Source organism: Salvelinus namaycush, chromosome 3, assembly GCF_016432855.1.
Source record: "Salvelinus namaycush isolate Seneca chromosome 3, SaNama_1.0, whole genome shotgun sequence".
Taxonomy (NCBI): domain Eukaryota; kingdom Metazoa; phylum Chordata; class Actinopteri; order Salmoniformes; family Salmonidae; genus Salvelinus; species Salvelinus namaycush.
In genome coordinates this window covers 3028943-3043425 of record NC_052309.1, presented here as the reverse complement: position 1 = coordinate 3043425, position 14483 = coordinate 3028943, and the positions used below count along the sequence as shown (strand labels likewise).

Sequence of the window (14483 nt, the reverse complement as noted above, 5' to 3'; positions counted from 1 at the left end):
TCAGGATGATATCTAAGAGGGTGCTCATGGTTATGGATTTAGGGTTGTACCTGGTAGGTTCCTTGATGATTTGTGTGAGATTGAGGGCATCTAGCTTAGATTGTAGAACGGCCGGGGTGTTAAGCATGTCCCAGTTTAGGTCACCTAACAGTACGAACTCTGAAGATAGATGGGGGGCGATCAATTCACATATGGTGTCCAGGGCACAACTGGGGGCCGAGGGGGGTCTATAACAAGCGGCAAAGGTGAGCGACTTGTTTCTGGAAAGGTGGGTTTTTAAAAGTCGAAGCTCGAATTGTTTGGGCACAGACCTGGATAGTATGACAGAATTCTGCAGGTTATCTCTGCAGTAGATTGCAACTCCGCCCCCTTTGGCAGTTCTATCTTGTCGGAAAATGTTATATTTAGGGATGGAAATTTCAGGATTTTTGGTGGCCTAGCCAGGATTCAGACATGGCTAGGACATCGGGTTGACGGAGTGTGCTAAAGCAGTGAATAAAACAAACTTAGGGAGGAGGCTTCTAATGTTAACATGCATGAAACCAATGCTTTTACTGTTACAGAAGTCAACAAATGAGAGCGCCTGGGGAATATGAGTGGAACTGGGGGCTGCAGAGCCTGGATTAACCTCTACATCACCAGAGGAACAAAGGGGGAGTAGGATAAGGGTACGGCTAAAGGCTAAAAGAACTGGTCATCTAGTGCGTTCGGAACAGAAAGTAAAAGGAGCAGGTTTCTGGGCGCGGAAGAATAGATTCAAGGCATACTGTACAGTCAAGGGTATGGTAGGTTGTGAGTACAGTGGAGGTAAACCTAGGCATTGAGTGACGATGAGAGAGGTTTTGTCTCTAGAGGCACCGTTTAAGCCAGGTGCGGTCACCGCATGTGTGTGGGGTGGAACATAAGGGCTAGCTAAGGCATATTGAGCAGGGCTGGAGGCTCTACAGTGAAAAAAGACAAAAATTACTAACCAAAACAGCAATAGACAAGGCATCTTGACATTACGGAGAGGCATGTGTAGCTGAGTGATCACACTCTTATCAAGAGAACATCCCTGGTCATCCCTACTTCCTTTGATCTGGCGGACTCACTAAATACATGCTTTGTTTGTAAAATGATTGTGTCAGTGTTGGAGCGTGCCCCCCCCCCCCCTCTATCCGTTAAAAAAAAAAAAAAAAATGGTGCTGTCTGGTTTGCTTAAAAGGAATTTGAAATAATTTTTACTTTTGAGAATTAAGTTTATTTGAGCAATTACAATGACTTGATACTTAAGTATATTTAAAACCAAATACTTTTAGACTTTACTCAAGTAGAATTTTACTGGGTGACTTGCATCATTTTCTATAAAGGTGTGTCTACTTTTACTCAAGTATGACAATTAGGAACATTTTCCACCGCTGTGTATCAGTGAACAGTCTAACTTAGATTCAGATGAAGGTACAGATTCAACCGTTTTATGTATGTAAATTAGGATTCTATGCTTTTATTGTTGTGCTGATGGTTTTTCTGCGCCACCAATTCACCATACATAAATCAAGGCCTCGATAACAAGCGATAACCGACACCCGCATAGCTGATGCTTTGGCCGTGTTGGAGGTGTCAAATAGGTGAGCAGCTGCTCTTGATCACAGAAGTCATACCGTCCTACTCGTGTGAGAAGTTCAGAACGAGAAAGTGTAGGCTATATAGAAATAATGACGCTGAAATTGAAAAATCCTTAAATTAAATAACGAGGGTTTCTATCATCGTAATGGAGGTGTAGATTACATCTCACATTCCAGTGTTAGAACTTGTAAACAAGGCTAAACGACGCTAAAGCGGGTCTGAGTAAAAAGTTAAAAAGTAACCATTCAAGGCAGTTTCGGTGATATAATGTTTACAGACTAAAAGTATGTGGGTTTTAGGAGAATCATAAAAACATATTTTGGACTTTGAGATTTCATAATTGATATCATGTCAAATGTACCTCCTGAGATGAATCAGCCCATTATTTCATTCAACTCAAGACATGGATGTGAGAAAACGTTACACTGACACGCTCTTTCCATGACATAGACTGAACTGAGGGCAACTCAGTATTAGGGTTCCTAATGTTTTTTTACTCAGTGTATAAACACCAACAACTATGCCATCAACCAATGTTTTTATTTAACTAGGCAGTTAAGAACAAATTCTTATTTACAATGACGGCCTACCGGGGAACAGTCGGTTAACTGCCTTGTTCAGGGGATTTTTACCTTGTCAGCTCGAGGATTCGAGCTAGTAAATGTTCGATTTCTGGCCCAACGCTCTAACCACAAGGCTACCTGCTGCCCCGTTAATGGGGCAAAATGTTCACGTCAATTTGATCAGATCATGAAATCTATAAGAAATGTGATGTATATATTCGAATATATGTCACGGACTACTTCCCTTTTATTTAAATATTCCGCCCCACTTTATGAACTACAATTTATGAAGGCTTTTTAGGGAATTCATAAAGACTATTTATGACCTTTTTATTTAATCAGCGAGTCACCGTTGAGACCAGTGTCTTTTTTTACGAGGGAGCCTTGCATATACAATTTCATAAAATAAATAAAAAATCGAATGCAATATAAATCTAACAACACATATTGAACAGACAAGCATTAATATACACAAAACACAGTCAACTTAAACAAACACATTCTTCATTGTACAAATCCTCTGTCTGCTGCCTGAACTGCCCAAGGGACACTAACACATCTATTCTAAATGTATTTTGGAGATGTGAAGCAAGACAACTAAAGGCTGACTTACCAAACTCTCTGGACACCAAATGAGTCTCCAGAGTTAACCGACCCTGTGAATGAGTTTGTTAACTTGTCATTTTAAATCTTTACCGGTGATGTTAGGTAAGTCGGAAGCTTGTGGAGCAGGGCTTTGTAAACAAAAAGAGTGTAATGATGTGATCTACAGCGCCTTCAGAAGGTATTCACACACCTTGACTTTTTCCACGTTTTGTTGTGTTACAAAGTGGAATTAAAATTGATTAAATTGTCATTTTTTTTGTCAACGATCTACACAAAATTCTCTTTAATGTCAAGGTGGAAGAAAAATTATAACATCTGTAAAAACTAAAAGATTATAGAAAATAAAACATTAATATATCTTGATTAGATAAGTATTCAACACACTGAGATAATACATGTTAGGACCATCTTTTGCAGCGATTACAGCTGTGATTACGGCTCTCTGGGTCAGTCTCTTAGAGCTTTTCACACCTGGGTTGTGCAACATTTGCCCATTATTGTTTTCAGAATTCTTCAAACTCTGTCAAATTGGTTGTTGATCATTGCTAGACAGCCATTTTCAGGTCTTGCCACAGACTTTCAAGCAGATTTAAGTCAAAACTGTAACTAGGCCACTCAGGAACATTCACTGTCTTCTTGGTAAGCAACTCCAGTGTAGATTTGGCCTTGTGTTTTAGGTTATTATCCTGCTGAAAGGTGAATACATCTCCCAGTGACTGGTAGAAAGCAGACTGGACTTTCCTCTAGGGTATTGCCTGTGCTTTGCTCCATTCTGTTTATTTTTTTATCCTGAAAAACTCCCCAGTCCATAACAAATACAAGCATACCCATAACATGATGCAGCCACCACTATGCTTTAAAAAATGGAGAGTGGTACTCAGTGATGTGTTGTGTTGGATTTGCTCCAAACATAACACTTTGTATTCAGGACATAAAGTTAATTTCTTTGCTACATTTTTTGCAGTTTTACTTTCGTGCGCATTTTGGAATATTTTTTATTCTGTACATGCTTCCTTCTTTTCACACTGTCAGTTAGGTTAGTATTGTGGAGTAACTACAATATTGGCCTCATGATGAAATCCCTGAGCAGTTTCCTTCCTGTCCGGAAACTGAGTTAGGAAGGACGCCTGTATCTTTGTAGTGACTGGGTGTATTGATACACCATCCAAAGTGTAATTAATAACTTCATCATGATAAAAGGAATATTCAATGACTGTTTTTTTTGTGAGGCATTGGAAAACCTCCCTGGTCTTTGTGGTTGAATCTGTGTTTGAAATTCACTGCTCGTCTGAGGGACCTTACAGATAATTGTATGTGTGGGGTAAAGAGATGAGGTAATCATAAAAAAACAATGTTAAATACTATTATTGCATATAGAGGGAGTCTGTGCAACTTATTATGTGACTTGTTAAGCACATTTTTACTCCTGAACTTATTTAGGCTTTCTATAACCAAGGGGTTGAATACTTATTCACTCAAGACATTTCAGATTTTCATTTTTAATTCATTTGTAAAAATTTCTAAAAACATAATTCCACTTTGACATTATGGGTTACTGTGTATAGGCCAGTAACAAAAAAAAGTTATCAATTCCATTTTAAATTCTGGCTGTAACACACCAAAATGTGGAAAATGTCAATGGGTGTTAATACTTTCTGAAGCCACTGTAGATTACATTTACAACAGATTGACCAATAGCGTTTCTATAAATAGTGAAAAGAACAGGTCCTAGTATCGACCCCTGCGGAGCACCTTTATGTACTTTAAAGACATGTGGACTTAACCCCGCCAACAGTAGGCCACTTTTGGTGATGGTTTGGCATCATAGCTCAGGTCAAGTGTTTGTCATCCCTGGTTTACTGCCCCTCAATCTTTGGACCTTGGGGTGGTTCTTAAAAGAAGAGAAACTGTGCCAGGATGCTCAAAGCTGTGTTGAGTTGCAGCAGGTACATACCCATTTCTAGAGAACGTTGAGAAGACTACTCCTTTAGGATGTATTAGACCCTGAGAACTAAACCAAGACTATATATTGATCTGCTGGATAAAACACATAGCATGCTGCTACTGCTTTTCACCCTCTGTAGTCTGATCAATTGTGGTAAGTATAATCATTATTTATATCCAAAATTATCTTTCTATAGAACCTAAATTCATCTAGTTTAATATCAAGTTCACATTGCTATAATTTACATGGAATACTTACGCTGCCCTATGTATTTATTTGGACAGTGAAGCTAAAACCTTACATTTGGCTCTATGCTCCAGCATTTTGGATTTGAGATCAAATGTTTCATGAGGCAACAGTACAGAATGTCACCTTTTATTTGAGGGTATTTTCCTACAAAACTGTTTGTACCGTTTAGAAATGAAAAGCACTTCATGTATTGAGTCCCCTTCATTTGAAGGTGGCATAAGTATTTGGACAGATTCACTTATATGTGCTTTAAAGAAATCAAAAGTGTACTATTTTGTCCTATTTCCCTAGCATGCAATGATTACATCAAGTTTGTGACTCAAACTTGTTAGATGCATTTGCTGTTTGTTTTTGGTTGTGTTTCAGATGATTTTGTGCCCAATAGAAATGAATGGTAAATAATGTATTGTGTCATTTTGGAGTCACTTTTATTGTAAATAAGAATATAATATGTTTCTTATCTACATATCTACTTATTCTACATTAATGTGAATGCTACCATGATTACGGATAATCCTGAATGAATTGTGTGTAATGATGAGTGAGAAAGTTAGACAGGTATAAATATCATACCCCCCCCAAAAATACAAACCTCCCCTGTTATTGTAATGGTGAGAGGTTAGCATGTCTTGGGGGTATGATATAAAATGCTAACCTCCCCTGTTATTGTAATGGTGAGAGGTTAGCATGTCTTGGGGGTATGATATAAAATGCTAACCTCCCCTGTTATTCTAATGGTGAGAGGTTAGCATGTCTTGGGGGTATGATATAAAATGCTAACCTCCCCTGTTATTCTAATGGTGAGAGGTTAGCATGTCTTGTGGGTATGATATAAAATGCTAACCTCCCCTGTTATTCTAATGGTGAGAGGTTAGCATGTCTTGGGGGTATGATATAAAATGCTAACCTCCCCTGTTATTCTAATGGTGAGAGGTTAGCATGTCTTGGAGGTATGATCTTTGTGCCTCCGTTACTTTCTCACTCATCATTTATACACGATTCATTCAGGATTATCCGTAATCATGGTTGCATCCACATTAGCGTTAAAGTTTATGATGGAAGGAGGGCACGATGCCCTTTCAACATTGGCACGAAGAGGTTGTGGAATGTTTCCTCATGTAACCCAATAGAAATAAGGATAAAAATAACAACACTGGGAATAGCCATGATAAGTTACGATCAGTTATACTGGACTGAAGTAATTTATTTTTTCTTGTTGTGTAATTAAGCAATAATGCACAAGGTCGTGCCTAAGAACAGCCCTTAGCCGTGGTATATTGGCCATATACCACAAACCCCCGAGGTTCCTTATTGCTATTATAAACTGGTTACCAACGTAATTAGAGAAGGAAAAATAAATGTTTTGTCATACCTGTGGTATACGGTCTGATATACCACGGCTCTCAGCCAATCAGCATTCAGGGACCGAACCACCCAGTTTATAATGTTCCATACATCTTATTGTATTTGCTTTGTTATTTTCCCATAAAGTGAACTATGATCAGTTAGACCTGCAGCTAAACACACCTGTGATTGTTGTGTTGTCAGCCTTCAGTCAGTGTGAGGAGGGATGGAGGGCCAATGAGGACAAGTGTTACTACTTCTCTACCGACACAAAGTCCTGGGATGATGCCCGCACAGACTGTGTGCGACGGGGGAGCCATCTGATGAGCATCCTGGACATTCATGAGAGGGTGAGCTTCTGGGTTTGAGATGCGTTCTACAGTAGTCTAGTTCATAACTACTGTATATGACTCTGTACTGTGACCTCTGCTCTCTCCTGGTAGACATGGGTACGGACTCAGGTTGGTACAGAGATTTTCTGGATCGGTCTGAATGACATTGCTGCTGAGGGAGTGTGGGAGTGGACTGACGGGAACACTTTCCTCCCCTTCTTAGCGTACGTAGCCATCTTATGATCTTCAATGATCTGACACTATATTGAAACACATCAGCAAATTATGGTTCCATGAAATGAACCATTTGGTTGGGGGTAATCAAGTGCTGTTAATCATTGACTTGTATCAAGCACAGTAACACTCCATAGTAGCCTTTTGTTGTGTGAAGGTTGTTGGTGATTGGTTGATGGGCACCATACTTCCCAGGATGGTTGGGTATCAAGCCATCATTTGACCACATGATTATTAATATTCACCTCTGATTTTCTCATGTGTGCTTTGTGCCCTCGACACAGATACTGGAAACCAGGGAATCCTGACAACTGGGAGGACAACGAGGATTGTGGGGAGGTGGTGGGGGGAGAGCAAGGACGATGGAATGATGACGTCTGCACTAGCCGGCGGAAGTATATATGCAAGCGCCCCAACCGTAGGTTTAACTGGCCAATCGACATATGTGCAATTGAGAAAACCCTTTTGCAATTTTGTTAGCACAGCTGAAAACTTGTGCTGATTAAAGCAACAATAAAACTTGCCTTCTTTAGACTAGTTGAGTATCTGGAGCATCAGCATTTGTGGGTTCGATTACAGGCTCAAAATTTCCAGAAACAAAGACCTTTCTTTGTAATTGAGATAATATGTTGTCTACAATAATGCTTATGGGACCTAAGAAGGTGAATGATATACGTACACATTTCACTCCTTTCCTCAGCTAATCCTCCAACAACGTGCGACACAGCCAACGGATGGAGCCAGTATGGATCCAACTGCTACAAACTAAAGACAGACACCAGGAAGAGCTGGTTGGGAGCCAGACACGACTGTGTTAGAGACGGGGCGGACCTGGTGTCCATCGCATCACCGGAAGAGGAGCAGTACATCACAGGAAGACTGGACGATTCCTTCTTTGACCTTTGGCTTGGCTACACCACTCTGGTAATCAAAACATACAGTATATGACCCATCCAAAAGATATCAGACCCAAGCCCCTAAATCAATATAGTCAGTACAATCCAGGATTAATTAATGAAAGAAAATATAATCCTTAGACAGATATCATTTCAATGTACATTACCCACTGGGCACACACTGGTTGAATCAATGTTGTTTCAACATCATTTGTCAAGGGACTGTGATGTGGAATCAACGTGGAAAATTACATTGTATTTGAAAAAAGTCATCCACCAGTATTGTTCTCATCTAATTTCAACCAGCGTTGTAAACTTTGAAATTAGGGTAAAACTTTAACTTAAATACATTGACTTAATCTGACTAACAGGTTGTGACATCAATCTAATTTCAACATAATCATCAGAACTATGTATACGTTGAAATTGCATTGAAAATTCCATATAGAATAATTAAATATTGGGTGGTTAAAATTGTTGAATTTAATTACACAGATTTTATTTGACGTTGTTTCAAAGTTGATAGTAATGGTAATTGTGAATCAATGCCAGTGTTTCATCATGCCATCAACCTAAATAAAGAGTTTAGGCCTTATATTGAAATCAAATGTGATGTCACAGTTCTACCTGAACAGTGACTCCTACTGGTATTTGAGGGGTAATGCGTGATGTCACAGTCCAACCTGAACAGTGACTCCTACTGGTATTTGAGGGGTAATGCTCTTCAGTGAGAATGAGTTTCCCATCCAGATGCCTACCTCTACATACCCTGCTTAGCTTTGGCAACAAGCTGTGTACAATTCAGCTGAGCTATCATGTCAACACTCACTAATCAGCTTCAATACTCATTTGTGTTGACTACTTTTTTATATATTTAATTAACTAAGCAAGCCAGTTAAGAACAAATTCTTATTTACAATGACTGCCAAACCCGGACGACGCTGGGCCAATTGTGCACCGCCCTATGGGACTCCCAATCACGGCCAGTTGTGATACAGCCTGGATTCGAACCAGGGTGTCTGTAGTGACGCCTCAAGCACTGATATCAAATCAAATCAAATTGTATTTGTCACATGGGCCGAATACAACCTTACAGTGAAATGCTTACTTACAAGCCCGTAACCAACAATGCAGTTTTAAGAAAATACCTAAAAAAGTAAGAGATAAGAATAAGAAATAATTAAATAGCAGTAGTAAATAACAACAACGGGGCTATATACAGGGGGTACCGGTACAGCATCAATGTGCGGGGGCACCAGTGTAATTGAGATAATATGTACATGTAGGTAGAGTTCTTAAAGTGACGATGCATAGATAATAACAGAGAGTAGCAGCAGTGTAGAAGAGGGGGGAGGGGAAATGCAAATAGTCTGGGTAGCCATTTGATTAGAGGTTCAGGAGTCTTATGGCTTGGGGGTAGAAGCTGTTTAGAAACCTCTTGGACCTAGACTTGGCGCTCCGGTACCACCTGCCGTGCTGTAGCAGAGAGAACAGTTTATGACTACGGTGGCTGGAGTCTTTGACAATTTTTAGGGCCTTCCTCTGACAATTTTTAGGGCCTTCCTCTGACAATTTTTAGGGCCTTCCTCTGACACCGCCTGTTATAGAGGTCCTGGATGGCAGGAAGCTTGGCCCCGGTGATGTACTGGGCCGTACCCACTATCCTCTGTAGTGCCTTGCGGTCGGAGGCCGAGCAGTTGCGATACCAGACAGTGATGCAACCAGTCAGGATGCTCTCGATGGTGCAGCTGCAAAACCTTTTGAGGATCTGAGAACCCATGCCAAATCTTTTCAGTCTCCTTAGGGGGAATAGGTTGTCGTGCCCTCTTCACGACTGTCTTGGTGTGCTTGGACCATGTTTGTTTGTTGGTGATGTGGACACCAAGGAACTTGAAGCTCTCAACCTGCTCCACTACAGCTACGTCGATGAGAATGGGGGCGTGCTCGGTTCTCCTTTTCCTGTAGTCCACAATCATCTCCTTTGTCTTGATCACGTTGAGGGAGAGGTTGTTGTCCTTGCACCACACGGCCAGGTCTCTGACCTCCTCCCTATAGGCTGTCTCATCGTAACTTGTCGGTGATCAGGCCTACCACTGTTGTGTCATCTGCAAACTTAATGATGGTGTTGGAGTCGTGCCTGGCCGTGCAGTCATGAGTGAACAGGGAGTACAGGAGGACTCTGAGCACGCACCCCTGAGGGGCCCCCTTGTTGAGGATCAGCGTGGCGGATGTGTTATTACCTACCCTTACCACCTGGGGGCGGCCTGTCAGGAAGTCCAGGATCCAGTTGCAGAGGGGGGTGTTTAGTCCCAGGGTCCTTAGCTTGGTGATGAGCGTTGAGGGCACTATGGTGTTGAACGCTGAGCTGTAGTCAATGAATAGCATTCTAACATAGGTGTTCCTTTTGTCCAGGTGTGAAAGGGCAGTGTGGAGTTCAATAGAGATTGCATCATCTGTTGATCTGTTGGGGCGGTATGCAAATTGGAGTGGGTCTAGGGTTTCTGCGATAATGGTGTTGCTGTGAGCCATGACCAGCCTTTCAAAGCATTTCAATGGCTACAGACGTGAGTGCTACGCGTCGGTAGTCATTTAGGCAGATTACCTTAGTGCTCTTGGGCCCAGGGACTATGGTGGTCTGCTTGAAACATGTTGATATTACAGACTCAGACAGGGAGAGTTTGAAAATGTCAGTGAAGACACCTGCCAGTTGGTCAACGCATGCTCGGAGTACACGTCCTGGTAATCCGTCCATCTGAATGTTGACCTGTTTTAAGGTCTTACTCACATCGGCTGCGGAGAGTGTGATCACTCAGTCGTCCGGAACTGCTGATGCTCTCATGCATGTTTCAGTGTTACTTGCCTCGAGGCGAGCATAGAAGTTATTTATCTCGTCTGGTAGGCTCGTGTCACTGGGCAGCTCTTGTCTGTGCTTCCCTTTGTAGTCTGTTATAGTTTGCAAGCCCTGCCACATCCGACGAGTGTCGGAGCCGGTGTAGTACGATTCGATCTTAGTCCTGTATTGATGCTTTGCCTGTTTGATGGTTCATCAGAGGGCATAGCGGTATGTCGTATAAGCTTCCGGGTTAGAGTCCCGCTCCTTGAAAGCTGCAGCTCTACCGTTTAGATCGGTGCGAATGTTGCCTGTAATCCATGGCTTCTGGTTGGGGTATGTATGTACAGTCACTTTGGGGACAACGTCATCGATGCACTTATTGATGAAGCCAGTGACTGATGTGGTGTACTCCTAAATGCCATCGGAAGAATCCCGGAACATGTTCCAGTCTGTGATAGCAAAACAGTCCTGTAGTTTAGCATTTGCTTCATCTGACCACTTTTTTATAGACCGAGTCACTGGTGCTTCCTGCTTTAATTTTTGCTTGTAAGCAGGAATCAGGAGGATAGAATTATGGTCAGATTTGCCAAATGGAGGGCGAGGGAGAGCTTTGTACGCGTCTCTGTGTGTGGTGTAAAGGTAGTCTAGAGTTTTTTTCCCTCTGGTTGCACATTTAACATGCTGATAGAAATGAGGTAAAACTGATTTAAGTTCCCCTGCATTAAAGTCCCCGGCCACTAGGAGTGCCACCTCTGGATGAGTATTTTCCTGTTTGCTTATGGCGGTATACTGCTCATTAAGTGCGGTTTTAATGCCAGCATTGGTCTGTGGTGGTATGTAGACAGCTGCGAAACATACAGATGAAAAGTTTTTAGGTAGATAGTGTGGTCTACAGCTTATCATGAGATACTCTACCTCAGGTGAGCAAAACCTCGAGACTTCCTTAGATATCGTGCACCGGCTGTTATTTACAAAGATACATAGGCCCCCGCCACATTTCTTACCAGAGGCTGCTGTTCTATCCTGCCGATAGAGTGTATATCCCGCCATCCGTATGTTATTAATGTCGTCGTTCAGCCACGACTCGGTGAAACATAAGATACTACAGTTTTTAATGTCCCGTTGGTGGGATATACATGCTTTCAGTTCGTCCCATTTATTTTCCAGCGATTGAATGTTAGCTAACAGTACAGACGGCAAAGGCAGATAGCCACTCGTCGCCTGATCCTCACAAGGCACCCCGATATCTTTCCGCGAAATCTCAGTTTCTTTCTCCAGCGAATGACGGGGATGAGGGCCTGTTCGGGGGTCTCGGAGTATATCCTTTCCATCCGACTCATTAAAGAAAACTTCTTTGTCCAATTTGAGGTGAGTAATCGCTGTTCTGATGTCCAGAAGCTAATTTCGGTCATAATAGACGGTAGCAGCAACATTATGTAGAAAATAAGTTACAAACAATACGAAAAAACAAACAAAATAGCACCGTTTTTTAAGAGCCAATAAAACTGCAGCCATCCTCTCCGGCGCCATCTTTTCTTTTGCCTTAGACCGCTGTGCCACTCGGGAGTCTAAATAACATTGAATAGTTAAAAGTAACTCCTCTAACTTTTCTTACAGAAGTTTTATGCAAAAGTACATTTCGAATGATTTTGAATTTGGGTTTATGTAGGCTTAATTGACATGTGATTTGCCCAAAGGACACCGTCATTTCAATGTGTAGCTAGGTATACTATCATTCATCTCTGGTTGATTGGATCTTTGGAAGTTTAAGAGTTGTCACCATTAGCCCTATAAATAGAATGCCAAATTCATGATATTAATAATACACTTTTACCGTTAAATATTGTCTTGTATATGAAGAATGGTTGGTTGACTTCAAATTGAATCTCCAAGTTTTAATCTCAACCAAAATTATAAGTTGAAGAATGGGACTAAATCAAATCAAACTTGATTTGAAGTGCTTTTAAAGTTGGTTTTGAATTAGTGCTATACTTCAACTTTGATTTTTGGTTGAGATGGAGACATGAATCCAACATCTCAATCATTAATTTGTAGACAAACTGGATATTGAATTGTGAACGCAACCAAACATAAACATTTGAAGGAAATGTATCTTCTGCTTGGATAGTATAAAGAGTTGGGGATTGCCAGGGTCCTCGAGACGATATTATCACCATACTTAGGTGCCGCTACGGTATGTATTGCGATTCTCACAATTCTACATGTATTGCAATTCGATACTGCACATTAATTGGAATTTGAAGTTCCAAACATACTGCTCACCACATACAGTTGAAGTCGGAAGTTTACATACACCTTAGCCATATACTTTATATACATATACATATATATTTAAACTCAGTTTTTCACAATTCCTGACATTTAATCCTAGTAAAGGATCACCACTTTATTATAAAATTGTGAAATGTCAGAATAATAGTAGAGAGAATGATTTACTTCAGCTTTTATTTCTTTCATCACATTCCTAGTGGGTCAGCAGTTTACATACACTCAATTAGTATTTGGTAGGATTGCCTTTAAATTGTTGAACTTGGGTCAAGCGATTCGGGTAGCCTTCCACAAACTTCCCACAATAAGTTGGGTGAATTTTGGCCCATTCTTCCTGACAGAGCTGGTGTAACTGAGTCAGGTTTGTAGGCCTCCTTGCTCGCACACGCTTTTTCAGTTCTGACCACAAATGTTCTATAGGTTTGAGGTCAGGGCTTTGTGATGGCCACTCCAATACCTTGACTTTGTTGTCCTTAAGCCATTTTGCCGCAACTTTGGAAGTATGCTTGGGGTCATTGTCCATTTGGAAGACCCATTTGCGACCAAGCTTTAACTTCCTGACTGATGTCTTGAGATGTTGCTTCAATATATCTACATAATTTTCCTCCTCATGATGCCATCTATTTTGTGAAGTGCACCAGTCCCTCCTGTAGCAAAGCACCCCCACAACATGCTGCCACCCCCGTGCTTCACGGTGCTTCACGGCTGGGATGGTGTTCTTCGGCTTGCAAGCATCTCCCTTTTCCCTCCAAACATAACGATGGCCATTATGGCCAAACAGTTCTATTTTTGTTTCATCAGACCAGAGGACATTTCTCCAAAAAGTACGATCTTTGTCCCCATGTGCAGTTGCAAACCGTAGTCTGTTTTTTTATGGCCGTTTTGGAGCAGTTTCTTCTTCCTTGCAGAACGGCCTTTCAGGTTATGTCGATATAGGACTCATTTTCCTGTGGATATAGATACTTTTGTACCTGTTTCCTCCAGCATCTTCACAAGGTCCTTTGCTGTTGTTCTGGGATTGATTTGCACTTTTCACACCAAAGCACGTTCATCTCTAGGAGACAGAACGCGTCTCCTTCCTGAGGTGTTATGACGGCTGTGTGGTCCCATGGTGTTTATACTTGCGTACTATTGTTTGTACAGATGAACTTGATACCTTCAGGCGTTTGAAAATTGCTCCCAAGGATGAACCAGACTTGTGGAGGTCTACAATTATTTTACTGAGGTCTTGGCGGATTTCTTTTGATTTTCCCATGATGTCAAGCAAAGAGCCACTGAGTTTGAAGGTAGGCATTGAAGTACATCCACAGGTACACCTCCAAGGTACACCTAGTATATACAGTGCATTCGGAAAGTATTAAGACCCCTTGACTTTTTCCACATTTTGGTAGTTTACAGCCTTATGCTAGAATGGATTTTTTTTTTATCACTCATCGATATACACACAATACCCCATAATGACAAAACAGATTTTTAGCCATTTTTGCAAATTTATAACAAATAAAAAACTTAAATATGGCATTAACTTAAGTATTCAGAACCTTTTCTCAGTACTTTGTTGAAGCACCTTTGGCAGCGATTACAGCC

The 14483-nt window shown here is 41.2% G+C and overlaps 1 protein-coding gene across 1 annotated transcript in view; it reads left to right on the top strand.

Moving 5' to 3' along the window:
- Positions 1-2869: 2869 nt before the first annotated feature.
- The window catches only part of LOC120044750 (macrophage mannose receptor 1), a 36227-nt gene continuing 24613 nt past the window's right edge, over positions 2870-14483 (top strand). The window contains exons 1-5 of the mRNA XM_038989427.1: positions 2870-2876; positions 6517-6662; positions 6756-6868; positions 7163-7296; positions 7579-7802. Of these exons, the coding sequence (XP_038845355.1) occupies positions 2870-2876; positions 6517-6662; positions 6756-6868; positions 7163-7296; positions 7579-7802 (624 nt within the window). The remainder of the gene's footprint in view (positions 2877-6516; positions 6663-6755; positions 6869-7162; positions 7297-7578; positions 7803-14483) is intronic.